At 52.6% G+C, this 27,378-nt stretch overlaps 1 protein-coding gene across 3 annotated transcripts in view; it reads right to left on the bottom strand.

The window, feature by feature from the left end:
* Nucleotides 1-6,832: 6,832 nt before the first annotated feature.
* PDGFRB (platelet-derived growth factor receptor, beta polypeptide) overlaps nucleotides 6,833-27,378 on the bottom strand; it is a 41,623-nt gene continuing 21,077 nt past the window's right edge. Inside the window, exons 4-24 of one of the 3 annotated variants that reach the window (XR_550035.1) lie at nucleotides 26,769-27,035; nucleotides 25,842-25,969; nucleotides 25,550-25,724; nucleotides 24,750-24,942; nucleotides 23,977-24,092; nucleotides 22,328-22,451; nucleotides 21,533-21,747; nucleotides 18,699-18,793; nucleotides 17,610-17,742; nucleotides 16,940-17,044; nucleotides 16,474-16,584; nucleotides 15,265-15,424; nucleotides 13,941-14,101; nucleotides 13,257-13,375; nucleotides 12,906-13,028; nucleotides 12,457-12,568; nucleotides 12,203-12,302; nucleotides 11,334-11,439; nucleotides 10,219-10,451; nucleotides 7,364-8,936; nucleotides 6,833-7,266 (exon numbers count right to left, since the gene is read on the bottom strand). Coding sequence is in view for 2 of the 3 variants with exons in the window: in XM_008565902.1 (XP_008564124.1) it covers nucleotides 8,753-8,936; nucleotides 10,219-10,451; nucleotides 11,334-11,439; nucleotides 12,203-12,302; nucleotides 12,457-12,568; nucleotides 12,906-13,028; nucleotides 13,257-13,375; nucleotides 13,941-14,101; nucleotides 15,265-15,424; nucleotides 16,474-16,584; nucleotides 16,940-17,044; nucleotides 17,610-17,742; nucleotides 18,699-18,793; nucleotides 21,533-21,747; nucleotides 22,328-22,451; nucleotides 23,977-24,092; nucleotides 24,750-24,942; nucleotides 25,550-25,724; nucleotides 25,842-25,969; nucleotides 26,769-27,035 (2,960 nt within the window). In the remaining variant the exon portion in view is untranslated. Of the gene's footprint in view, nucleotides 7,267-7,298; nucleotides 8,937-10,218; nucleotides 10,452-11,333; nucleotides 11,440-12,202; nucleotides 12,303-12,456; nucleotides 12,569-12,905; nucleotides 13,029-13,256; nucleotides 13,376-13,940; nucleotides 14,102-15,264; nucleotides 15,425-16,473; nucleotides 16,585-16,939; nucleotides 17,045-17,609; nucleotides 17,743-18,698; nucleotides 18,794-21,532; nucleotides 21,748-22,327; nucleotides 22,452-23,976; nucleotides 24,093-24,749; nucleotides 24,943-25,549; nucleotides 25,725-25,841; nucleotides 25,970-26,768; nucleotides 27,036-27,378 lie in introns of those variants that run through there. The other 2 variants (XM_008565902.1, XM_008565903.1) reach the window with 2 other exon arrangements.

The following is a 27,378-nucleotide window of genomic DNA, read 5'->3' as shown; positions in this document are numbered from 1 at the left end:
TCTTTTTTTTTTTTTTTTTTTTTTTTTTTTTTTTTTTGTAGCTGGCTGTTACAGGGATCAAACCTTAGACCTTGGTGTTATCAGCTCCATGCTCTAACCAACTGAGCTAACCACCTAGCCTGCCAAATGGGTACCTTTGAGGCTGAAAGGGGTGCTATTAATAACACACTAATACAGGGTCAGGAAGAGGGACTGTTCTGAGTCACCTTGTCCACTGGATCAGTCCTTGTGCCACTCTCTGGACTGAACTCTTTGCACAGATCATCTCATTGATCCTCACAGCCACCTTAGGAGATAGCCATAATCCTCCTATGTTATAGATGAGGAAAGACAGGTTCAGACATGGTAAGTAACCTGCTCAGAGTCACACAGCTGATAAGTGGCAGAGCTGGGTTTTGAACCCAGGAACCCAGCTCCAGATGCCACATATTCATTCACTGACCTTTATCAGTGGCCAGGGCTCTCAGGAAGGTTGAGGGTGGAGGAGAACAGTCTGGGCTTTGGAGCCAGACAGACCAGAAATTGCATTCCCCACTCCTAGCTGTGTGACCACAGCCAGGTCCCTGGCCTCTCTAACCTCTTTTCTTCATCTGTAAAATGGGGAAGGAGTTATTGACTGAGATCCACTGAGACGATAATGCAGCTGAAGTGCATTCAACAAGTATTTATCTAGCATTTACTCTGCCCAGCCCTGGGGACACTGTGGTGAACAGCGCACGTATAATCCTTCCCTTCTGGAGCTTGCAGTCTCATGACAGAGCCAGGAAGAAGCCAGACCACTGGGAGAATTGCAGGAGGTCCTGGGAGCACCGAAGAGGAGAGTCAAGGAAGGCTCTACCTGAGCTGAGAAGGATGAGAAGGAGTTGGGGGTGAGGTGCAGGGAGGAGTAGAGAATGTTCCAGGAAGGAGAAACAGCACAGTAAAAGCCTAGAGGAAAGAGAGTGCACAGGGCATCAAAGGCTAAGGCTGCTGAGAAAAATTGAGGGCCCACAAGAGGCACAAAGGATGGGGAGGAGAAATCACTTCCAGCTGAGGAACCAGGGAGTCTTCATGGAGGAGATAGCTTGTTTGGGGCTGGTAGCTTGAGGAAGACTTTGACCTTCAGCCATAGAAAGCTGAGTGCTATAGGAGGTGAGAACAGCACCAGCAAAGATGCAGAGGTCAGAGAGCTTGTGGCCCACATGGATAGGTGGGCCTTGGAGGGCAAATGTGGGAAAGACAGTAGGAGAGGTTGGAATTAGATCAGGGAGGGCCTTGAAGACCACACAAAGGAGTCTGGACTTTGTTTGTTGGGCCATAGGGAGCCATCGAAGGTGTTTGAGCAAGGGAGAACCTAGGTCATCACTATGCTTCAGGAAGAGAAACTTTCAAACATGGAAACTTCCATCTTGTCCCTTCGGAGGAAGAAACAAGGACTCCGAGAAGACTGTGATTTCCCAGAAGCTTTGGTACTTCCCCATGTTTGTGACTTTCCTAGTTCCTTGTGGTGATTNGAGGGCCTTGAAGACCACACAAAGGAGTCTGGACTTTGTTTGTTGGGCCATAGGGAGCCATTGAAGGTGTTTGAGCAAGGGAGAACCTAGGCCATCACTATGCTTCAGGAAGAGAAACTTTCAAACATGGAAACTTCCATCTTGTCCCTTCGGAGGAAGAAACAAGGACTCCGAGAAGACTGTAATTTCCCAGAAGCTTTGGTACTTCCCCATGTTTGTGACTTTCCTAGTTCCTTGTGGTGATTACCCACAAAACCTAAAACCAGACACTATGGAACAAAGTCAGGGGAGCCGGGCAAGGGGCAGCCTGCTCTGAGGCCCATCAGGAGAAGAAGGAGCCCCAGGGGGTGGGCTGTAGGCACCTCTTGGAGAGGGCAGGCATTTATCCCCAGGGGCCACAGAGAGGAGGCTGGGAGCCAGGCAGCTGGAGGGTGGTATGGTCATAGGGAGACAGTCTGGCTTCTGTGATGTCCCTGAGTCCCTGCCCCAGGCCAGAGCACCCTCACCAGACCTCTGAAGCAGCCATGGCAAATTTTATTCTGAGCTGTGGGAATTTGCCATGGCCCTGTATGGCCCCAGAACCCCACCCCCAGGAGGAGCCCATTTAGGGAATTCCAGGAGCCACACCCTGCGCAGGCAGCCGGCACCTGACCCCAGAGCTCAGCCTGCTGCCCCCTCTGAGTCCAGAAACTGGACTTAGATGCTCCCTGAGTAGCAAGGACACCAGGCTGGCAGGCAAGAGCCTCCCTGTGTGTGACCTTGGGCAAGCCACTTAAAGGCTCTGAGTCTCAGCTTTCTCATCTTGGCTCATCTCATAGGTTTGTTGTGAGGACCAGATGGGACGACTGACAGGAACACACTCTCTAAACTGTGAGGGACTGGGGCAGAGCCAGGGTAGCGAGATAGCTTGTTTGGGGCTGGTAGCTTGAGGAAGACTTTGACCTTCAGCCATAGAAAGCTGAGTGCTATAGGAGGTGAGAACAGCACCAGCAAAGGTGCAGAGGTCAGAGAGCTTGTGGCCCACATGGATAGGTGGGCCTTGGAGGGCAAATGTGGGAAAGACAGTAGGAGAGGTTGGAATTAGATCAGGGAGGGCCTTGAAGACCACACAAAGGAGTCTGGACTTTGTTTGTTGGGCCATAGGGAGCCATCGAAGGTGTTTGAGCAAGGGAGAACCTAGGCCATCACTATGCTTCAGGAAGAGAAACTTTCAAACATGGAAACTTCCATCTTGTCCCTTCGGAGGAAGAAACAAGGACTCCGAGAAGACTGTAATTTCCCAGAAGCTTTGGTACTTCCCCATGTTTGTGACTTTCCTAGTTCCTTGTGGTGATTACCCACAAAACCTAAAACCAGACACTATGGAACAAAGTCAGGGGAGCCGGGCAAGGGGCAGCCTGCTCTGAGGCCCATCAGGAGAAGAAGGAGCCCCAGGGGGTGGGCTGTAGGCACCTCTTGGAGAGGGCAGGCATTTATCCCCAGGGGCCACAGAGAGGAGGCTGGGAGCCAGGCAGCTGGAGGGTGGTATGGTCATAGGGAGACAGTCTGGCTTCTGTGATGTCCCTGAGTCCCTGCCCCAGGCCAGAGCACCCTCACCAGACCTCTGAAGCAGCCATGGCAAATTTTATTCTGAGCTGTGGGAATTTGCCATGGCCCTGTATGGCCCCAGAACCCCACCCCCAGGAGGAGCCCATTTAGGGAATTCCAGGAGCCACACCCTGCGCAGGCAGCCGGCACCTGACCCCAGAGCTCAGCCTGCTGCCCCCTCTGAGTCCAGAAACTGGACTTAGATGCTCCCTGAGTAGCAAGGACACCAGGCTGGCAGGCAAGAGCCTCCCTGTGTGTGACCTTGGGCAAGCCACTTAAAGGCTCTGAGTCTCAGCTTTCTCATCTTGGCTCATCTCATAGGTTTGTTGTGAGGACCAGATGGGACGACTGACAGGAACACACTCTCTAAACTGTGAGGGACTGGGGCAGAGCCAGGGTAGCGAGGGGAGGTGATTTCCCAGTGGGGTGAGTGGGATGCTCCCTCTGGACATGGGGTGGATGGTTCAGTGGGGCTCAGACCCAACCTGCAGTAGCATTAAATTTCACCGTGGGAAAGTTCTTGCCTTGTTGTCTGGTGGCTGGCCAGAACGGGGATCCGAACCCTTGACCTTGGTGTTACAACACTTTGCTCTAACCAGCTGAGCTAACCAGCCAGCCCAGATTCCTGTAACATTTTAAATGTTATCTCTTCACTAGGCAACTCTGTGTCTAGGGATTTATCCTATGGAAATGAAAACTTAAATAAATGTGCAAAAGTAAATATATTTTACAAACAGTGGTCATTGCAGCAGAATTTGTAACTGAAAAATTGGAAATAACCTAAATGCCCCTCAATAACGGATTGGTTAAATATTCATGACACAGGCATGCTTTTAAATTATGTGCAGCTCTCAAAATAAATGAACTAATATCTGCATATACCAATGACCTGTGAGTATGCCCATGATATATTGTTAAGTGAAAAACAGAAGGTTGCAAATGGTAGTGATAGCTTTGCTTAACATTATAGTTATATGTTACAGACAGGTACAGATACAAAATGCAAATCTAAATATGGATATAAAGGGGAGAAAAATCTTGAAGAATACAACTTGAAGAGACAGAATTTCCACAAGATAAATTCCTACACGGAGAGTTGCTGAATAAGGAAAGGAAGCATTTAAAATGTTATCGGAGTCTAAAACACAAAAATACAGTCTTCTCTTTCTGTATTATATATTTTGGTAATGGATTTAAAAACACAGACATATATTACATAAATACTTTTATAAAATTATTTTTTTTCAGATCACAGGAATTTTGATGAAGTTACTGCTAATAACGTCGAAGCTACTTACCTAATACAAAATCCATGGGGTCATATGAACTTATAGTTACACAAATTAGAAATAAACGGTATGTTCAAAACTGTAAGGAAATATCCTGATGCCCAGTAAAGTTAATTTTTAATTGTTGTAAAACTGAACAATAAACTTATATAAAAGAGGCCTTCTAGAGACTGTGTCCTAATTCAAAGAAGGGACATTAATGAGGGCTGTGAGGCCCCTCATCAGCTGAAGATCAGGGTCCCAGCAGGAATAGCCCCTTTCAGTTACTGAACAATAAACTTATATAAAAGAGGCCTTCTAGAGACAGTGTCCTAATTCAAAGAAGGGACATTAATGGGGGCTGTGAGGCCCCTCATCAGCTGAAGATCAGGGTCCCAGCAGGAATAGCCCCTTTCAGTTTTTCCCTCTTTTTTCCAGGAACTAGGACTCTGGCTGTGAGTGGGGTGACGGAAGAATTGTGTAGTACAAGTGGCTCATCTGTCTGGAGGAAAATTCCAGCTCACCCATTTTCCCTGGGCCATCCTGAGTGGAGAGGTTGGGAGCCAGAAGCCCAGCAGGGGCTGACCTATAGTTACCCCAGACCCCCACACCCCCACTGCACAGAGGCCTGAGAGGTCCAAGCCCTCCCCCAAATGGTTTTTGATTACTTTTACCTAGCCTTCAGATTCACTTAGCTCTTCTCTCACATCCAGCACTTTCCTATTCTTTCTTTCAGGAACGCACCGCACCAGAAAGGTCTGAAGTCAGGAGATAGGAGTCGGCTCCCAGGCTTTCCCACTCCTTGGCTGTGACCTTGGGTGGGCACTTTACATCTCTGAGTGCTGACCTGGGGGAGTCAGCCAGGCCTGGCTCCTGTCCCATCCCAGCCACACCAATCAGATGATCTTGGGCAAGTCACTTCAAAACCTCCCTGAACTAGAATCTCACCTATAATCTGCGGTGATAGTAGTAGGATAGTTCACAGGACTGATGTGAGGGTAACATGAGAAAATGTGTGTGAAGCAACCAGACAGCCCTGGCTAGTAGTAACTGTTGGAGAACTGTTAGCCAGAGTGTGATTATCCTTTATCTTTGTGGCATTGTTAGTTCCATGTACCCCTGAGGAAATTGAAGTCTGATGCATAATCCACTTAGGGTCCCATAAGGAGCAGGCCTGAGATGGAGGGAGCCCAGGCGTCCTGCTTTTCAGATGGAAGCTTTCCCATGGGCAAAGATAATCCTCGTCTGGAATGTGGGTTGTTTATTCTCTTTACAGGGCAGATCTGGGTATTGCCTTAGTCAACTCTTGCCACAGCCAGGAGAGAAGAGGTCACAGGCTCTGGGTATTTTCTGAAGCCAGGACCCCCAGGAAGGTGGGCCAGTTCTGACAGCCATGGAGGTTTTCCCCTGGAATGGCTCAGCTGCCCCTGAGTTGGCAGCTGGACCTGTGAGTCAGAGCTGCCCCAGGGTTCCGTTCCTCTCCCCACTTGCAGCCACAGCCCCAAACTCCTGGACAGTCCAGGAAGGCTTGAGGCTCCAAAATGAGGTGCCCCTCCCCCGCTCAGAGAGTACAAGGATGGCCCAAAGACACATGGTGATTAGGTGATAGATTTCAGGCTGCAACCTGGTTCCACCTCAAGTGACCCCTCCCAAAGGGGCAGGTGGGAGGGCCAGGAAGCCCTAGCCTGTGTCTGGGACCCTTGTACTCTGCCCCCTGCCCCAATAGCTCTATTGCCCTTGGCCCTGTGCTGCTACCTGGGTCCCACAGGCCTGGGCTCAGCAGGCCAGTACTCAGCTGGCCAACAGGTGCCAGGATGCCTGGCTCATGCCAGCCCCACAAGAACTAAACTGTGGCAGCTGTGAAGGGTCTGGGACCTGCCGGGTCTGCACCCCTCTGCTCAGCCTGGCTAGACTCTGCCCTCCCCTGGCCTCACCCTGGCCGTACTGCCCTCCCTTTCCTCTTTTCCTCTTCCTCTTCTCTCTCCTCCACCCTCTCCCTCACTTCTCCTTGCTCTCTGCCCCCTTAGGGGCTTTGTCTGCCCTATTCCTACCTGGGACCCCACCATGGGCTCACCTGCACCTGGAATCTGGGCTCTAGCGGATGCCTCTCACAAGCCATACCAGCCTCATCTGGGCCCGTGGGCAGAGTGCAGGGAGACTGTCCCAGTTTAGTAGCCAAAGCCAAAGCACATGGTGGGGATGGGAGGGGGTTGGGGGGAGGGTAGCAGGAGGGACTCTGGCTCCTGAGCCCCAGAGCCTCTGAACAGTCCTACCAGCCCCACATTCTCCTGCCCAACCCAGTGCCAGGCACTGCAGAGCCAGAAAAGCCTTCTCACCTCACACTTTGGGAAACCAAGCCCAAAGTCTAGGTCACCCAGCTACTAGTAAGGGTGGGAGTGTGAACATCCCCATTTTACAGAGGAAGGAAATGAGACTCACTGTCTGGGGATCTGGACCCCAACCCACAAGAGACCACAAAGTCCATGACTGAGAAGCACCAGGTTTAATATTAAAATCTTCTTCTTAAAAAAAGTACACAGATAGGAAAACTTAACAGCATACAAAATAGCACTTCTATTGTATAAATGTGAGTTAACGTGAGTCCTAAAAATACTTGTAAACCTAGGTGATTACATCTTTGGTACCGTAGTGAGAACCCACTCCCCGCCTCCTTGGACCAGGCTTTTGGGCATCCCAGGGCAGGAGGTGCCAACCAGCATAGGGGGCTGGCACCAGAAGGGTTGAGCTACCCTTCTTTCCAGCCCTTCTCCTGCCAGTGGTCGTGGCCACAGCCCTCACTCCTCTGGCACCTCTAATGCCCACTGGGCTGGGGACCATTCCCCCGCAGGGTTCCCATGCCTCAGGGATGGGGCAGGTGGCGGGTGAGAAGGCAACCCCCCAAATGCCTGCCTCTCCACCCCTCTCTCATGTGAAACTTGTCCTAGGGTTCCCATGCCTCAGGGATGGGGCAGGTGGCAGGTGAGAAGGCAACCCCCCAAATGCCTGCCTCTCCACCCCTCTCTCATGTGAAACTTGTCCTTTGCAGGACATAATTGTCCTAACTGTCTATTATGTCTGCAGAACAGACCTTGATGGCAGGTGCTGGAGTAGTGGGATGCACAAGGTGAATTGACTTGTCCTCTCTGCCCAGGGTAGCTCCAGAGGTCATTGTGGGTGCTGAAAGGGCTCCCATGGTCTTCCCATGTCCCTGGGGCAGCTGCTGGGGCTTTCCAGGACACTAGCTATCACTCCAAGTCAAGGCTTGGGCAGCTGCATTCTTGGGACTTGCTGGGGGTCTGGGGAAGAGGCACAGTTTCTGAATCCCCAGAGTGTGATGTGTGGTCTGGAATCTCCCCAGAATCCCGCTGACCCCCAGGATGGCAGTTTGGGGTATTTGGCCTTGCTTCATCTAGACAAGTGTGCAACCCCCTGGAATATTCTAGAATGTCAGTGCTGACAGGGCACTTGGAGTTACTGAGTCCAACATGCTCATTTTTCAAAGGAGAAAACTGAAGCCCAGATAAGGTGAGGGATTCCTTCAAGGTCTCATAGCAGGTCCAATGCAGATTCAGGGCAACATGTTGGTGCACATATGTGGACACTTCATGCTGGTACATCACACTCATCACAGACGTGGGGCCTGTGGGGCCCTGCAGACTCTGGTGATGAGGAAAATGCCCTGGGACTGATGGGCCTGGAAGTCCTGCACAAAGGCACTTTCTATGTCCAGGTGTGCCCCGAGGACCCTGGGCAGGAATACAGGCCGGAAGTCTTGGACTTGGCTCAGCCCCCAGCATTAATTAACACAATTAAGTAAGCACAGATGGCCCCAGACCAGCTCGGGCCCAGGAAAGCAGAGACTGGCATCGTGGGGGGTGGCTTCTGCAGGAAGCAACACTGTTCATGGCCAGGTCCCAGCTCAGCCAGGAGCCAGGAATGCTAGAGTCTGTTCCCCAGCTCCTGGGCAGATAAAAGTGTGTGAGAGAGTTGTGGCTCCTTGAGGGCTGAACAGAAAGAAATTAATTTACCACCTCATTAACTCAGAGATTCCAACCTCCCCACCTGTCAGCCAGGGGGAGAATTCCAGATTGTGCATCACCAAGCCCAACTTTCCCATCTTACATATGGGGAAACTGAGTCCCCTAAGGGGTACCCTGGCTCAGAGCCACATGGCCTCCCCAGAGGCAGAGGGCTGGTCAATGGCTCCTGCAGTTCTCTTGCTTCCTAAGCCAGCCCCAGGGTTTGGGGCACAACGTGTCCTGGGTAGAAGCCTTCCAGAGGGGACAGCTCTCATGGGGGCAGCCTGGCCAGTAGGAGGCCCAGCCAGGCCAGGCCAGGCCAGGAGGTGCTGGGTGCTTGGAGGCAGAGGGGAAGCTTCGGGCAGGACAGCGTGGGAACCAGCTCCTACAGGAAGCTGTCCTCCACTTCGGCCCTATGCCCAGGGCAGCCTGAATCCAGTGGCTTCTCCAGCTCCGGCTCGGGCTCCACCTGGGGCTCAGGCTGAGACTCTGGCTCTGGTTCTTCTTGGGGCTCCAGGGGGCTGTCACAGGAGATGGTGGAGGAGGTGTTGACTTCATTCAGGGTAGAGCTGGAGGAAGGAGGCAAGTGAGTGAGGCGCTGGGAGAGAACCACGGTAAAATAACAGCATGAACTAGGAGCTTTCTATGTGTCCCAACCTGCACCATGGACTTTACACAGTGTGGCTCATTTAATCCTTGTGAAGACATGCAGGGCCCACACTGTGAGGAGAGTGCAGCTCAGACAGGTTATGACATTGCCCCACTTCACATAGTGGGTAAGTGTAGGAGCCGGGACTTCAGAGCAGGTCCAGCTGGCTCCAGAGTTCATTTCTCACCCCCCAGTGCTGTCGTCCTCTACACTCCTAAAGGCATACATGATCTCATTTAATCCTCACAACCACCCCGATACAAGTACTTTTACTGTTTTCATTTTACAGAAGAGGAAACTGAGATTCAGAGAGATGAATGAGCGTGGCTGAGGGCATAACACATGGCCAGCATTCACACCCCAGCCTGTCTGAACTCTGTGCTTCACCCGCCTGCACTGCCTACCTGAGCCTCGGAACGCTAGCCTCTTCAAGAGTCACAGCAAAGAGGGCCTTCAGGGGCCTTCTGTGGCCCGTGTGTGCTCCTGGTACATACAGAGAAACTGAGGTTCTCAGAGGAGAAGCCTGCCCACATCTCATAGCAGCTTAGTGACAGAACTGGGATTATAACCAGCCTGGGGCTCCTGCCACTTTGCCTTGGGCTGGATCTTGTTTTGGGGGTGGGTCTGGCTTCATGGGGAGCCCTTCTCTCCAGTCAAGGGGGGATCCTGTCTGAACATCAAGTCCCAGCAACAGCTGGGCCTTCCTCTAAAGCCTTTCCCATACCACAACTTCACCACATCCCAAAGCAAAAGAAAATCACAAGTCTCCTTTACAGTTTGAATTCTGGCCTGATCCTGTAGGCACCTCTGTGTCCTACAGCCATGCCAGCCTCCCTGGGACCCTCAGGCATGGTGCTGCAAGACAGACCACAGGCTTTAGGCTGGCTGTGGTCCCATGGTAACAAGTGGGATGCTGGGAACACTGAGTAGGTTTTCTTCTCCTTGGGGCTAAAACAGGACCTACAGAGGGAAGAGTATAGATGACCTGTGGGGACTCCCTTAAAGGAAATAGCTACCTTGTAAATACGTCCCAGCCCATCCATTTTCTTACCAGCCTACCCTTTCCACCTGAGGTCATCAAAGCTCAACTCTCTCTTCTGTTCGCTGGCAGGAATAAGGACCCACCCCAGGTAAGGAGCCTGACACCACACAGGGCACTCACTGTGCACACTATTGCCTGGGGCCTGGGCCAGAGTGGCTACCTGGCAAGGCTGGGGGAGCCCTCCAGTGGACACTCATCAGCAGCCTCGGGTTTGGGGTCAGGCAGGGGGATGATATAGTCGTTGTCAGCCTCATTGGGCTGCACAGCAGTATAGAGGACAGAGCTGGTGTCCAGGGGAGATCGGAGGCCGTGGAATCCAGGCAAGCGGGCTTGGGACCGAAGGATGGCTGGATGGTCGCTCCTCAGAAACTCCTCATCCACTTGCTGGTACTTCTGCTCCACGGGGCAGGGAGAACCAGAGAACAGACAGTCAGACCAGAAATCCCTTTAGGGATCATCTTACCTAGCTGCTCCCCCTTGTATAAATAAGGCAACTGGTGCTCGAGAGGAAAGGGATTTGACCAAAAGCTGCACAGCTGAGCTGTGCTCCCACCTGGCATCTCCTAAGACAAGGTGAGCTCAGGATCACCCAGGAAGATGACCAGCACCTGAGACCCTAACTCTTCCCCCTACTTCAGAGTAGACAGGTACAGGCTCTCATTCTGTCTCAACCTCCTTTGGCAGGGCCTCAGTTTCCCTTGGTTTGAAACGATCATGACTCCATTCCATCTGACTGGTCCCTGGGACCGCCCCTAGGGATGGGAGTAGGGGTGAGAAATGGACCTAAGAAGAGGGGTGTGTCTGTGCCTAAGGGGATGTGCATCTCCTCCTCACTCTGAGCCCTGTTGTTGGACAGGACAAGGTTTTAGGGCTCTACTGGCTCCATTGCCCTAGGACAAGCCTGCAACAGGGTCCAAGTGGTCAGGCCATTAGTGGTCATGTAGCCTGGGGTTATTCACACTTCTGAAGGAGCCCTAGGATTTGGCCTGGGTGCAAAGGCCTGAGGAAGGCTACAGGACACACAGGGCTATAGGCCCCCTTCCCTGAGTCAAATCAATCACATCCACGTAGGATTCCATTTCACAAAACTCTGTGCTGCTAAATTAAACTCATAGCTCTGGCCATCCCTTCCTAGTACCAGAAGAGAAACTGAGGCCCAGAGAGGGTGACGGGTGGTTCCCCCAAATATCAGCACATCACATAGAATCTTGTACCCAGTGTCTGACTTCTGGACCAGAACTTTCTATTCCCCCCTCCCACCCTGCCTCAACATACCTTTTTGTAACCCTCGCCCAGCAGTCTCTCAAGAAGCAACACCAGCTGGGAGAATGGGGGCCGAATCTCAAACTTCTCTTCCCAGCACTTCTGCATGATCTCGTAACTGGGAAGAGGGGCAGAGGGGGTCAGAGTCCCTGGCTCAAGGTGCAAGGGGTGGGCGCAGGGGGCAGGGCTGGGGTGGGGGAGCTGGAGGTTGCTGTCCTTAGAACAAGGTGAGCAACAGAAAGGAGTTGGGGAGGAGTGGTGGATGGGTGCTGTTTTCCCATTATTGCCTCTGATATTCCCTTGGGAAGCCCTCCCAGCACCCCCAGTCCACTTGGTCCTGTGGGGTTGACCATGCCTTGGTGAGCACAAGACCCAGGTTTGGCCAATAGGAGTTTTCATCCCCTCAGCTCAGTGGCCAGTGCTGGATTGCAGGTGGCTCCAGCAGAGCCCTTGAGGGTCAGCTCTGGGACTTGCGCTGGAATTATAGTGCAAGCAGCTAGGATGTAAGGCTGGCACTATTGGCAGCCATCTGGGCAGTGCCAGCCTGGAAATGAGGCCAGCACAGAGGAAGGCAGAGGCTGGGGCAGAACAAGAGATACCTGATGACATCATTTGAACACCTAAATCCAGTTATACCTAGATTTTTCTAGATCTCTGAGCTAATAAAGCCAGCCTGGAAATGAGGCCAGCACAGAGGAAGGCAGAGGCTGGGGCAGAACAAGAGATACCTGATAACATCATTTGAACACCTAAATCCAGTTATACCTAGATTTTTCTAGATCTCTGAGCTAATAAAATCTATCTTTGGTTTAAGCAGGTAGAATTGGATAGGTGTTGTTTGTCCCCACAAAATCCTCCCGAATGCACGAGTCTGTACTCACATCTCGTCAGAGGCATGGGGAGGCTGGGCCATGCGGTAACCCCGCTTGATGGCATTGTAGAACTGCTCGTTCATGGGCAGCTCTGGGTAAGGGGTGCCACCTGTTGGGGAGCAGAGATGGGGAGACACATGCTTGGGGGGTGGAAAAGCATCAGAGTACCCTCTTCTGCAGGACTGGGAGAGGCACGGAGGTGTGAGTGGTCAGAGTGGACACCATGCCATGCTGCTGAAGGCTGTGAGAAGAAGCGCTCATACCCAGGGTGAAGATCTCCCAGAGTAGGATCCCAAAGGACCACACGTCACTCAGCGTGGTGTAGAGGCTGTTGAAGATGCTCTCGGGGGCCATCCACTTCAGAGGCAGGAAGGTCTGCAGGGAGGTCAGGATGGGTGCTGGGTACAAGGGGGCCCAAGTGGCCGGGAACCAGGCCACACTTAGCACCTGAGGCAGGAGGAGGAGGCCCGGCAGCTCCTGCCACCAGCTCCTCTCACTCCTGCTTCCTGCAAGGGCCTGCCTCCTCCCACTCTGTGCACAGTGCGGTGGCCCCCTTTCCTGTCCCTGCACACATGGCAGGGCAGGCCACGAGAAGCTCTGTGCTGATCTGCTGTGAGCCATGAGCTATGAGTGTGGCTGATCAGGAGGGAATCTGTTCCTGGGGTCAGACATACATGGTGCCAACCCTACAGGGGCCAGGGAAGGTACTCACACTGCCTTTGGAGATGTAGTTCGAGTCCCGCATGATGTCTCGAGCCAGGCCGAAGTCACAGATCTTGACCAGCTTGCCCTCGCAGATGAGCACATTCCTGGCTGCCAGGTCTCGGTGGACACACTAGTGGGGAGAGGGGAGGTGAGGCCTTGGGGGCAATTGTGGGGAAAGACCCTCCCTGTCAAGGGCTTTGGGGAAAACGCCTCACTGCCCAGGTGTGAGGGGCCACCCAGGTGTGAGGAAACTCACTGTCCCCATCCACCCGAGGGGCCGCGTACTTGCAGGACTCTGGCTGGCAGGGTGACCCATCTCCCCACAGCCCCCACCCTGTTCCACCACGACCAGACATACGTTCTTGGAGGCCAGGAACTCCATGCCATTGGCCACCTGGTAGCTGAAGCCCACAAGGTCCGTGTAGCTAAGCACTGGGGACTCGTTGATCAAAGTTGCCCGATAGGTCCTCTCAGGAGCTAGGGGAGAGCAGAGGGTCACCTGCCACCTGTGTCTCCCCATGGCCCACAGGAACCCTGCCCTTTAGCTCATGGGAGACTGAATATTCAAGACAGGTGGCTACTGATTCTCTAGGTCTCCCCAAAAGGAGAACGATTCTTAATATCCAACTTAAACTTCTCTTATTTTATCAGTGCCCTCATTGGCCATAAAACTTTTGGCATTAGTCCTTGGGTCACCTTTGCTTAGCCTGGCTTGCCTGCTTCTCAGAGACCCTACTAGATCAGCCTGGGCCAGCTCTGAGCAGATCACTTTTCCCTCAGGTCGCGGGAGGCCAGGTGCTCCCCACCCCAGCTCTTCCCCTCCCTGTGGACGCCTCTGGACCCATAAACAGGGGTTCATATTAGGGTTTCACTACACAGCAGCTTTGGGCAAGTGGTTAGCCTCAGTTTCCACTTCTATGAAATGGGCAAAGGCCACCTTCCTCCCAAGGTTGTTGCACAGCCAGCATATGAAAGGCTTTGAAAGGAACGCATCACTGCACAGGTGTGAGCCCATGCAGGTGTGAGGACTGTGTCCACCCACCAGAGGGGACGTAGTTATCATACGGGCCCATGTAGTTGGAGGACTCGATGTCTGCATACTTGACGTCTCCTTTCATGTCCAGCATAGGCACGTAGTCTACCGACTCGTCCTTGCTCATGTCCATGTAGCCACCATCACTCTCCCCAGTCAGGGACACATGGCTGGGGGTAGAAGAGCATTATAGGAAGGGCCACACAGACTTTCCTTCCCCTACCCTCTCCTGCCCCTTGCTCGCCCCGGGGACCCACAGCCCCTGTCACCCATGGATTGCTTCTCTCACTCACTCACTCATCCTCCTTCACTCTGTCACAATGTGAATGACCATGTTTCAAGCCCTTTCAACCACCCTGGCCCCGAGCTGGGCACTGGGGCTGCCAAGATGACCTAAGGCCCAGTGTATGTCCTCAGAGAGCTCACACCCAAGGCAATTACAGCGCCCCAGGGCAAGGGTCACAAGATGGGTGTGTACAAAGGTGCCTTTCTGTGGCCTCTCCAGAACCACCCAGCCCTGATGCCCTGCGAGTGCCTGGCCACAACCCTGGGAGGGCAGAAGGGAATAAAATAGCCTTAATACTTCTGCCTGCAGCATCAGCTCCTCAAAGAGCTGTGGGACTATACACATATGTGTCTCTACAGGGAGGAAAGACAGGGAAGGAAATTGACCAAACTGTTGGGGAGAACAAGAGAGAGTTTGAATGACTTTTGCATGCTTTTCTGAAGTTACTCTTGTCTTTGCTTTTGTAATCAGCAAAAGAACTAAGAAATGCTCTTTTTGGAAAAGAAAGGACAGGAGCTGAGTTGTCTGAGGGGCACTGGGAGGCTGTGGTGAGAAGCAAGGCTTGGAGCAGCACAGTGCAAGTTGGGAGACCTGGCTCTCGTCTTACCGCCGACTCTGACCCCTGTGTACCCTGGGACGGGAGGCCGAGGCTGTGGTGAGAAGCAAGGCTTGGAGCAGCACAGTGCAAGTCGGGAGACCTGGCTCTCGTCTTACCGCCGACTCTGACCCCTGTGTACCCTGGGACGGGAGGCCAAGACACCCACGGCACAGGGGTGTTGTGAGGCTCCAGGGGGTCAAGTCTGCAGAGGGCTTAGCACAGAACCTGGCACAGTGGGACAGATGGTAGGTGGCAGCCGACCCCACCACTATTATCATCATTATTGTTACTCCCTTGTCTAGGGCAGACTGATTTGTGAAACAGCCCTGGCTCCAGGAACGACTGCCCCCCTGTCTGCATGGCCTCAGCTTCCTCTCCTAGATAAGGAGGCAGTAAGCAGGTGCTCCTCAGGTGGCCCAAGGATTCAGTCCCCACTTTACCCCGGATACCTGGGCAGGGGGAGCCCGGCGGGCAGGGCATTGCTGTAGAGCTCGGCACTGGGCAGGTGGCGTTTGTCACAGTGGTGCTGCAGGAAGGTGTGCTTGTTGCGGTGCAGGTAGTCCACCAGGTCACCGTAGCGGCAGTACTCGGTGATGATGTAGATGGGTCCTGTGGAGGCACAGGCTCAGGGACAGTCCTGGGAGGCCTCGGGCTTCCCATCAGGGCCACAAGGCTAATAACGGACTGGATGTGGGAGAGGCAGTTTGTCACGACGGCTGAGAGGCTTTGGCGCCTTTTAAACCTGGGTTCTTTTTCTGCCTCTGTGACTGCGATCAGGGTCTTAGTCTCCCTGAGCCTTCCCATCTGTGAAGTGGGGCTAATAACACCCATCTCAAAGGGATCTCATGAGGATTAATGAGATAATGTCTTTGTGGGCTCAGCTCAGTGCCTGGCACATAGCAAGTGCCCAGTGTTAGCTGTTATTGATACGTTTTCAAACTAAAGCTTATCTTGGAGCCCAATATATAAAGCAGATAAAAACAACTGTTTATTATTGTCAGCTTACTGGTTAAATTGAAATACAGTGCATTTACTTAAAGTCAAGCAGTGGGAACTTGAAGATATCAACCAAAACACAAATTGTGAAAGGAGTAATGAGTGGTCACTACAGGCACAAATTGGTCTATGCATGCAACATAGTTCCGTATTGTTTTGGTTGTGCAATATTGAGGAAAATCCCAAATCTCACAACAAGCAGCTGCAAATGGCCATAATGTTTTGTTGTCACTGTTGTTGTTTTTTGCAGCCTAACTTGCAATCAGAGCTTCAAATAAACACAGTTTGCCAAAGAGCCTTTGTCTGTGATCTGAATGAAAGTAGCTCCCAGTTGCACGTGGGTGGTCTCCGATGGTGGGTATATAACTCATCTCAGTGTCATGTGAGCTGTTATTAGTTTTCAAAATGTATTGTGAAAATTTAAAACTGTCAGAGGACACCTTGATTTGGAAACCGCTGGGACTGGTGACCTGAAGAATGCTTCGGCTGTGAAGGTGCTGTGATTTTGTGAGTTTCTAAATCCCGAACCCATCTAGGGCTGTGAAGTGGGGGCATGCACCCTACAGCTGGAGTGTCCTGTTGTCTGTGGACTGAGGAGGGGCAGGGAGGGGCCAGGCCTTGGCCAGCTGTCCCAGAGTCCTCGGGGCGAGGAGATTTGGTACCTCCTTTGGTGCAGGCCCCCAGCAGGTTGACCACATTCAGGTGGGGCCCGAGGTGACTCATGATCTTCAGCTCTGACATGAGGGCTTGCTTCTCACTGCTGCGGGCTGTGGCTGAGGAAGGGGGATCCTCAGGCCAGGCCTGGCCACTGAGTCTCTAGGGAGGTCCCACCGGAGCCTGTTCTGGCTCTTCTGCCCACCCTGTGCTGTGAGACCCGGGTGGCCTAGGGTGGAGAGAACCCACACTTGGGGGAAGAGAAGGAGGGAGGAGGAAGGGGGAGGCAGAGGAAGGGGGAGGGAGCAGGCAGGGCCAAGGAACCCTCTTTCCCAAACCAGAATCAGGAGCTGTGCTGGCTGCAGCGACCGCACTTCTTTGCCCAGCGAGTGAGAATCAGGCTGCTCTGGGAGAGGCTGAATGTCTGGGCAAGTTCAGGGGAGAGGAGGGGCCCAGATGTGAGGGAGGACTCACATTTCAGCATCTTGACAGCCACTTTCATTGTGGCCTGCGAATGGCTCAGGCCATGAGCCGTGGCCTCCACCACCTGCCCAAAGGCCCCAGAGCCGAGGGTGCGTCCTGGGGTAGAGATGATCCCTCAGCTCTTGGCTCACCAGGAGGCTGCATCCCCCACCCAAGGGTGGGGAAGAGCCATTCTCTTAGGTCAACTTAGACATACCTCAAACCACCTTGGACTTAAGGTATTCCCCTCAAGGGGGCTCTTAAAACCACAATGCTTCCTGGTCCTTCCTGGCATCTCATCTAAGTCCTGCCTGCTTTCTGCCGCATCTTTAGTCTCTGGAAGCCTTCCTCCCTACCCAGGGGAGCACAGCAACTCTGTACCCCTTGGGCCTCCCAAGCTAGACTAAGCTCAGGCCTTGCACTCAGCCTGCCCTTAATACTTCCTCTTTTGCCACAAAGGGGTCCATCTCATAGTCACAGGATCACAGGACCTCAAGGTTGGGCAGTCCCCCGGGGGTCATCTTGTCCTCATTATACAGAGTGGGAGACTGAGGGCAAGAGAAGACAAGACACCAGCCCTAGCTCTCATAGCTAGCCATGGCAAGGCTGGGACCAGACCTCAGATGGTCTTCCCACCTGCCTTGAGTCCTCACACTGCTATGTGAGGCCTCCCGGGACTGACCAAGCACAAGCTGGTCCCGCGGAAGCTCCCACGTGGAGTCATATGGCAGCTGCATGGGGTCCACGTAGATGTACTCATGGCCATCAGAGCTCACAGACTCGATCACCTTCCACCGGATCTCGTAGCGTGGCTTCTGCAGGACCAACACCAGCAATGAATCATCAGGGGGGTCTTTGGCCTTGAGGCCCACTACGTCCAGCCCCTTCTAAGACAGATGAGGCTGGAGACCCTGAGGCCCAGAGATGGGGCATATCTGAAGTCACACACAGCAAGTGATCAACTGAGCCAAGGCCTTCATGGGCTCAGAGGGAACAGGAACCAAGGGGCCCCAGCTGGAGGGTGGCAGGGGAGCCTTCAGGACTTGGCAGGCTGAGGAGCAGCTAATGGCAAGAGCCTGGCTCATCAGCTTCTTTCAGAGCCTCACCTGCTCCTCAGATGGGAGTAGAGGATCAGGCAGCCCTGGAAAGTGACACAGGTAGGGGTACTCCGCTGGATGTGGGCAGCCCCTCCCCATGCCGGCTCAGTCACAGAGGGAATCTCAGAAAGATGTAACCTTAGCATGTTGGAATCATAGGATGCTGGAATCACAGGATTGGAATTTTAGGATGATAGAATCATGGGGTGCTGTAATCCTAATTCAGGAATTTTAACATGTTGGAATTACAGAATGGTGAAATCTCAGAAAATTTGAACTTTGACTTTGAAATTACAGATTAATAGAATCAGAATGCATTTCAGAAGAAGCACAGAAGTCTCCACGGGTTAGAGTTGCAAGTATCCTGGAGCCCATGCAGTCCACCCCAAAGGTGCCATGTCCCGTGCCTGGGATGAGCAGGGATGATGCCTGAGCAGGAAGCATGATTGAGGGACACAGCGGGGTCAGGGAACTCTGGATAGCTTGGACCCTTGTCAGCCCACGCTGCAGGGGATGGAGGCAGTTCAGACACCCAGCGTCACTCTATGTAATCTACCTGAGCTCCATGCTGAGCCCCACATGTGGCCAGATCATGCAGTGCTCAAGGAGGGCATGGGGGTCCATGCCAAAAAATATATGCCAATGTGTACCCATGGGGCCAGGGTGAGGCTTACCTTCTGCCAAAGCATGATGAGGATGATGAGGGAGATGATGGTGAGGACCACCAAGGCCAGAATGGCTGAGATGACCACCACCTTGAAGGGCAGGGCTGGAGGCAGAGACAAGAAAAGGCCATAAGCAAATAGGGTGCTTGGCAGCCGCCCTCTCCTCACCCCACCTGTGGCATCACAAATCCTCCGGACGCATCCTGCCCCGAATGGAAGCCCCTCCACCTCCCCAACAGCCTATGATGTCAGATCCTCAGCCTCTTGCTCTGAGTTACATTTTCAGCCTCTCCTATAAACACCCCTGCCCCTCAGTAACTCCCCCAGCTCAGATCACTGCCAGCCTCCACATCCCTTCAGCTCTTCTTGCCAGTCTGGCCTTTCTGTCATTGCTCTAGACTGGATGCAAGATCCTTCTCTGGGCTCCTGCCCATTGCCTGGACCTCCCATCAGACCATGAACCTCTCAGGCAGGGCTGTGGCTCACCTCTCCTCATGACCTTGTTGGGGCTGTCACAGCTAGGTCAGAGCTCTAAGTTCCATGGCCGACCGAGTTGCCAATGGACTAAATGAGTGACCACCAATGGAGCAGTAGAATGAACTCCCATAGCCTGATGAATCCAGACTGCAAAAAGGAGCCTGCTTCCTCCACAGTTTCACCCAAGGGCCCAGCAGGGGTTGGGGTAGTGACAGTAGTTATAAAGTGCATCCACCAGGGCACTGGGGTAAGTGAGCAGGGCTAACACGGGGGCCCCCAAGACCTGAGTCTCCTCTACCCCAAGGGCCCAGCCTCTTCTCTGCACAGCTTCCTATTCCTTTCCACTCCCTCCTCATTCACCTCTGACCAGGCCCTCATCTCCCCTGCCCTGCCCCACTGGCCACCCTGAGAACTTGGTCCCTCCTCCTCTGTCCCCCACCTGCCCTTCTCTGCTCTCCAGGGAGCCTTATCCCACCTCCTCCTTTGGGTCCCAGACCAACATCATTCTCTCCTCCCTCTGCCCCCCAGCCACACATCCCAGTCCCAGGGAGGAATTTCCTAGAAGCCTGCATTTTCTAGGGAGCCATCTCTGAGTGAAAAGAGGAGTCTCGTGTAGCCATCCGAGCTAGTGCCTGGCTTCTCCCTCAGGGGTCACAAGAAAAGCTTACTGTGGCCTTGCTCAGAGCTGGGCTGCAGGTCAGGCTGCCCAGACTGTCTGCCCAGATACTCACTTGCTCAGGGACATGTGTGCACGTGTGAGAGTATGGGTGCGATAAGGCTATTTAAAAAAACTGCCCATCTACCACAAGCCAAGGGACAGGAGGCAGGTCTGTGTCCCGACCTGCATGTACATATCCAAGCCCACGGATCTGCTTGGGTATACACACAGGTGTGTCCCAAAGAGTATGGGTGCGATAAGGCTATTTAAAAAAACTGCCCATCTACCACAAGCCAAGGGACAGGAGGCAGGTCTGTGTCCTGACCTGCATGTACATATCCAAGCCCACGGATCTGCTTGGGTATACACACAGGTGTGTCCCAAACACCTTGCTGGTCTTTGGAGCCCTGCTTGCTCTGGCTTCTGCCAACCCCTATAGTCCCATCCTTGACCACTTCCTTCCGCTTTATCCCCCACCTCCAACCCCTAAATAGACACACACTGTATGCTCCAGCCGGGTTGAATGCCTTTAAATTCTTGAAGTCTACTTTGCATCTGGGCTTTTGCACAGGGCATTCCCTCTGACTAGAACACCATTCCTTACCGGCTTAACTCCTAGTTATCTTTCAGGTTCTGACCTAAAGGATCCTTTTTCCAGGACACTTTCCTGAATCTCACAGCTGGGCCTGGGACCCCTTCTCCCTCCAGTCTCTCCCCACAAAGTGATGATCCCCAGTGGAACTGCCTAGTTCCTGGCTGCTTCCTCTGTGGACTGGACTGCGGGGAATAGGAGGGCAGGCAGGGCTGGGCCCTTTGGCTTCTATACCTCCAGTGAGAAGCTGGGTCCCTATGACTATTTATTGAGTGAGGAAACAGGTGAAATACATGCATACAGTACATACATGCATAGGGATGGGCAGAGAGATGTGCAAAAGTATTCAGGCACTGGTAGGCATTGCTCACATGTACAGGAATTACACAAGTATATGTACCTGCTAAAAGACATACATTATACAGCAGGCATATGTGTATGGGGATTGTGCTTGCGTGCTTTTCCAGAAAGGTGTGCAATTACATGTTTACAGACATGCACTATGCCAGTTTGCACACATGCACAGGAATTGTACATGCATTGTTTGTACAAGTATGGAGATTCTGCACCCACATGCACAGGCATACAGACATACATACTCTGTAGGTTTATACACGTCGGAGGCTGGGTATGCTCACATACATGGCTTACCAACATACGCTCAGTGGGCTTACACACATGGACAGGCATTGTGCATGCTTGAGTATATACTTGCAGACATACCCTTACAGAGTACATGCTTACAGACATATGCTGGCTTTACCAGCCTGTATGGGGATTGGGCACTTTTCAGTACACAGTTTACAAATCTACAGATGGAGGGTTTGCATCTTTGTGCAAGGATCAGGTATGCTCATGTACAGGGCTCATGATATTCATACAGTTTACATACACTACACATAAGTGCTATTCATAGCCATGGTTTATAGACTTGTGTTTGTACATGTGTGCTCATATTGTGTTTTGTGTATGTGCACAGGAACTCATGCTGTTGGGTTTCATAGTGCTCCTGTGTACCCACAAGCATGCTGACTCTCTTGGCCTACTGTGGGCATAGGGGTACAGTCCCAAGTATGGTTGGGGTTGTCAGGGGGCCGCTGAGGCTGGGGGACTCACAATGTGGCACCACGGTGACCTCCTGAGCATCCTGGCCCAGCAGATTGCGCAGAGTGCAACGCACCGACAGTGGCTGATCCACATGGCGCAGGCGCAGCGTGCTCACCACCTCGAACTCCTGCTCCTCTGCCCAATAGGTCACGTTAGTCTCTAGCTGGCTCTCCTCCTCAGAACTGTTCCCCAGGGGTGTGGGTGGCAGCTGGCGTGGACACCTGCTGGAAGAGCCAGTGGGGTCAGTTTTCAGCCCCTTTCCTATGCAGACAGGGAAACTGAGGCCAAAAGCAGGCAGCGCCATGGAGTGGTGGTGGAAGGAGGTAGGACGTGTCAAATCCCTGCTGCCTCCTACTGCCTGGTCTGAGCATGTTCCTCCTGTGGTCCATGGACTGACCGGCAGAGGGCGCTCCTATCCCAGAACTGAGAGCCCTGTATTACAAAATCCATTCTTCTCATTTGACCCCCAGGGTCACACGGTGTCAGGGATAGAGGCAGAACCTGAACTCAATTCTGCATCTGTCCACTACACTAGAATCAACCCTGACCAAGGGTACAGAACAGATCTACCGGGTGGGTGGGGTCTCTGGAGCACAGACCCTGCATTGTGCTGATCAAGGTAATCAAGGGATCAAGATAAGGAAAAAGGACAATTTAGGTCATGCAGAGCATTTCCAAGGAGGTGGTAGATGTAGCTCTAGCCTGGAACAACGTGCCCAGAGGAAGCTAGACTAGATAACCTTCACTGGGTCCTTCTAGCCAGCTGTGGGACCCCTGGAAAACCGAGGCCTGGGGTCTGCTCACCTTTTGAGGTCTTTGCAGGTAGACCAGGTGATGTTTGGCTGGGGCATGCCCCGGCCACGACAGCGCACTGTCTGCTCTCCACTGGCAGGGGGGCTCTCACTCAGCTCCAGCACACGGACTGGGACTACATGGAGAGGGTCAGGAGAAGGGGAGGTCAGAATAGATAGTCAACAGGAAAGGCCCTCAAGGGAGGACCTGGCCCACAGTCTCCCTTGGGGGGTGCGGGACTACAGACCGCAGGTGAACACTAAATACCAGGATTCAGAGTGTGAAAACTGATGGATTCCCTTTCTGAGTACTTCAAAGGGAGAGCCTCAGTAGGGTGCTATTCTGTCTTTAACACCTCTCTGAGACTTGCTAATCTTCCCTTTTAACAAAGAGAGAGCATGCCTCAAACTCAGAGCCCTGGGCAGCCAAGCTCATGAAGTTAGAATTTAATAGTATTGTTTTGTTTTATCTGAGTTTATTTTAGTGGTTGCTTTATATTTATGACATGTGACATTGATTTTCCATCTACAACTGAGAGGTTAAATTTTGTCTTTCAAAATAAATTTATTTTTAGAAAGTCAACTGACAAAACATTAAGTCATTATCGTGTCATTACTCTGCTCAAAAGTCTGCAGTGGCTCTTCATTTCAGTCATGGTAAAAACCAGGTAAAAGCCAAAGCCTCTACCAGGCCCACAGGGACCTACACTACCTCCCCACCCCTCTCTACCTCGTCTCTTCTCTGACCTCATCTCCCACCACTCTTCTCCCTCTGGCCATGCAGGCCTTTCTGCCATAACTCTGGCCCTTGCATTGCATGGGGTGTCCTTTCCCCTAACACCCTAATGCCCTCACCTACTTCAAGTCTTCATGCAAACGTCAACTCCTCAATGGAGGCCAACCCTGATCATCATTTTTTTTTTTCCTTTTTGTCTTTTTTCGTGACCGGCAACGGATCGCAACCCTCAGTGTTGCGCCCGTACCAGACCGGGACCGGCAACGGGATTGCAACCCTCGGTGCCGTGCCCGCACCTCACTCAGCCAGTGAGCGGGAACCGGTCTGTATGTGGGATCCGAACCCTCGGCGGGAGCGCCGCCGCACTCTCAAGTGGCGCACTGTAGCAGTGCACCACCGGGCCGGCCCCTGATCATCATTTTTAAAAGTGCAATCCTCACTGCCCCATGCGCCCAGCACTCTCAATCCTACCTACCCTGCCTTTATTTTTCTCCCACAGTGCTTGTTACCTTATAACCTATGTAATTTGCTGGAGTTTCTCCTCCTACTGTTTAATGTTTGTCTTCCCTCACTAGGATGCAAGGTGCACAAAGGCAGGGCCTTAATAATCCTGAACAGACTGGCATATTGTAGTTGCTCAGTAAATATCTATTGAATTAATAGTGCAGTATAAGTGATATGTGAGAAGGAAAAATCATGGCATTGGTACATGAATGTCTAAGGTTTTGGAAACATCAATCTAACCCAATAGCCTTCTTGTACAGCTGGGGAAACGGAGGCCCAGAGAGGGGACATGCCAGGTTCACAAGGCATTGTATCAGCGGCCTAGAACCCAGCTTCCTGAGTTCCAGGCTCCTTCTCCAGCTCCTCCTACAGGTGGAAGGGGAAGGAGAAGGGAAATAGGGACAGGGTTGGGGGATCCTCACCATTGACCTGCAGCTGAAAGGAGAGCTGGGCCTCAGCGTCCTCATGGAAGGCCCGCATGGTGTAACGGCCAGCCTCTGCCACCTTCACCCGCACCAATGTCAGCTCTGACACATACCTGGGGAGTAAGACAGGCCAGGAGACCCAGCTGTCAGAGCTGGAAGAACTCACAGCCGTCCCCACCCTCCCTGTATGGACAGGAAAAACAAGGCCCAGGGAGGATAAGGGGCTTGCCAAAGTCACAAGGTGTCAGTAGCAGAGCCAGGACTCTCCCCACCCATAGGCAGTTCCACTGAGCCAAGTGGGAGGCTTGGGAGGGATTGTCAAAGGAGGGGGGAGCCCTTTTTACTTCACCCTCCTCTTCTCATCCCCTGCACAAAGGCCTGACACTACTTTATAGGAACATATCACAAGCTCTTTCTGCTAATCTCTAGCCTCAGAACTATCACAGGTGGCAATGAGTGGACTGCCTGGCACCCTCTTCCTCAATCATCTGGCCTTTTTCTTCTTGGCACCTGCCTGCTGGCTCCACCCATCACAAGGATAACTAAACATCTGGGTGATCATGTTTCCCCACTAGACCAGAAGCTCTAGGAGCAATGGAACTCTCTGCTGTGGTCGCTGCAGCATCCCCAGCACCTGGCATGGTGCCTGGCACATAGTAGGGTCTCAGGAAAGATGGGCCTAGGTTTGCCGAGTGGCTGAAGGCCATGGACTGTCTAGGGGCTGCAAAGACCAGTAGCTTCAAAAATGGAGTGGGTGAATGGCTGCTCACCAGGTCTCCGACACATTGCGTGTGGACAAGGCAATCTCGCCGGCACTGGTGTCGCCCAAGGTGCGGTTGTCCTTGAACCACAGGACGGTGGGTGGTGGGTAAGCCTCAAACATCACCTGCAGTGTCCTGCTCCTGTGCAACTCAGCGAATTGTAGAGCATCCACTTCTCCCAGCAGCCGCACGTATCCGCTCTCTGCGAGGGGTGGCCATCAGGGGCGGGGCCCTGGGGGAAGGACTATGCCCAGCCACCAATGGGGCTGCGCCTCCCCTGGCCGGGGCTCCTAGGGGTGGGGCATCAACTGAATGCCAAAGGTGCCCAGTCTTCTGGGGGCGGGGCTGTAGGCTTTAGGAACCCAACCAGCGGTGGAGTTTTGGGACCTGGGATTGAAGTTAGGCCCACGACTGGAGCAAGGGGCTGATGTTGATGTTGGGGCCGGCTCTGAGGTTGGGGCTGGAGTTGTAATTCTCTATTCTGGCTCGATATGGTGGCTGAAGTAAATTGGAGCCTGGGGCTAGCACTGAGGTTGAATTTGGGGATGGGGCTGCCTAGGCCTGAGGTGGCTGTTGGGATTAGAAATCAGGAAGGGGCTTGGGGTTCTGGCTAGGTGGAAAGTCTAGGTTGGGTTTAAGGTTGGATTTGGGGCTGACATTGCACTTTGGTTTGGGTTTATCCCGGAATGAGGCTTTGGTTGGCACAGAGGCTAGGAGTAGACTGGAGTGTAGCTGGCTGTACCCCATGGCTGTGACAGAGTCTGGGTCCAGCTCAGATTGGGGGTTGAGGTTGAGCCCAAGACACGCACCGACCACAGTGACATTGATGGCCTTTTCATCTTGACGGTCGTACACACTCTCTGACACATTGCAGATGTAGGTCCCTGAGTCGCCCAGCTCAGCATTGGGGATGTGCAGGCTGGAGCGAATGTGGTAGGGAACGTCCAAGGGGAAGTCAGTCACTGGCTGCACCAGCCGCCCACTCTGCAGGGAGAGGTAGGGCAGATCCCCCAAATCAGGAGGGGTCCATGGAAATCAGTCTGTAAGCCGAGATATTCCATCCCTGCTCAGTCCCGCCTCCAACCCCTAGCTCAGCATTACCTCCATGCGGGGGTACGTCCATTCAAACTTGACCACCTCATTCCCGATCACAATGCACATGATGGTGATGTTCTCACCCTGGCGGACCACAGTCTGCACTGCGTTCACTGAGATATTCATGGATGACACTGGTGGAGAAAGATTGGCTTAGGGCTGGGGAAGTCACCACTAGCCACCAGCTCTTCAACTTGGGGATGGGATAGTAGTCCAGAGAGGAAAGGGATGACTGGTGTGGAAAATGCATTCATTTGACAAATATTTATTAAATACCTACTATATGCCAAGTACCATTCTAGGTAAAACTATGGCAATGAACATGACAGACAAAGTCTCTGTCCTCCTGGAACTGAAATTCTAGAAGAGATGAGTCTGGAAATCAAAGTACTATTTGGGGGCCTAAGTACAGGAGAAACTTTTTGAGCACATACTATGTGCTAGGTACCTTCCACCTTTTGTTTTATTTAATCTTCTCAATAATCCCATGAGGAAGGCAGTCATTATTATCCTCTGTTATGGAGGAACAAGTAGGATCAGAGAGACTCTGTGTCGTGTGCAAAGTCATTCCGATGGGAAGTGGTAGAGCTGGGATTCAAATCCAACTNTCTGTGTCGTGTGCAAAGTCATTCCGATGGGAAGTGGTAGAGCTGGGATTCAAATCCAACTAGCTCCAAAGCCTGTGCCTTTGCCCACTGCATTATACAGCCTAGCTCTGCCACTAACATACTCCATGACCATGGCAAACTCCATTTTCTCTCTGAGTCTCAGTTTCCTCATCTGTTAAACAGGGAAAACACTATGTCCTTTCCAAGGCTATAGTAAAAATCCAATGAGAAATGGAGTTGTACATTATGTAAACTGTAAAGGGCTATGCCTCTGTAAAGGGTTATACTTGCCTCTGCTGAGCATCAGGCCAGAAAGGGGGCTCACCCTGGAGGCTGTAGACATAGTAGACATCGGAATCCACCTCCCTGTCCCCGATGGTGGTTTTGCAGATGTAGGACTTGTCCTCCAAGGTACCAGAGAAGCCACGTTGGTGGTCATAGGGAATAGGCAGGGGGGCATCGTCTTTCTTCTCGTGCAGTGTCACCACCAGCTGTGGGTCTGTCACTCGGCATGGAATTGTGATCTCACTTACTTCCGTGAGAAAGATGAATAGATCCTCAGGTTCATTAGGGAGGAAGCCCATGGTGGGATCTGTCGGGGGCAGAGGGGGATGGGAAGCCAAGAATGAGAATCAGGGGAACTGGGTTTCTGGCTATCCCTTGAATTGCCACGTAACTTTGAGCAAGTCTCTTCCTCCCTCTGGTCCTCAATCTCCTTATTACAGAATAAGGATGCTCCTGTGGTTTGAATGTTCCCTCCAAAACTCACATTGAAATTTAATTGTCATTGTGACAGTATTACCAGGGGGGACCTTTAAGAGGTGTTAGGCCCTGAGAGTTCCAACCTCATGGGTGGGATTGGTGCCATTGCAATAGGGTAAGTTCGGCCCCCTCTTGCCCTCTCTTGCTCTCTTGCCTTTCTGCATAATGGAATT

The sequence above is a fragment of the Galeopterus variegatus genome, unplaced genomic scaffold (assembly GCF_000696425.1).
Source record: "Galeopterus variegatus unplaced genomic scaffold, G_variegatus-3.0.2 Scaffold212, whole genome shotgun sequence".
NCBI classification, from domain to species: domain Eukaryota; kingdom Metazoa; phylum Chordata; class Mammalia; order Dermoptera; family Cynocephalidae; genus Galeopterus; species Galeopterus variegatus.
This window is presented reverse-complemented; position numbering and strand designations above follow the sequence as displayed.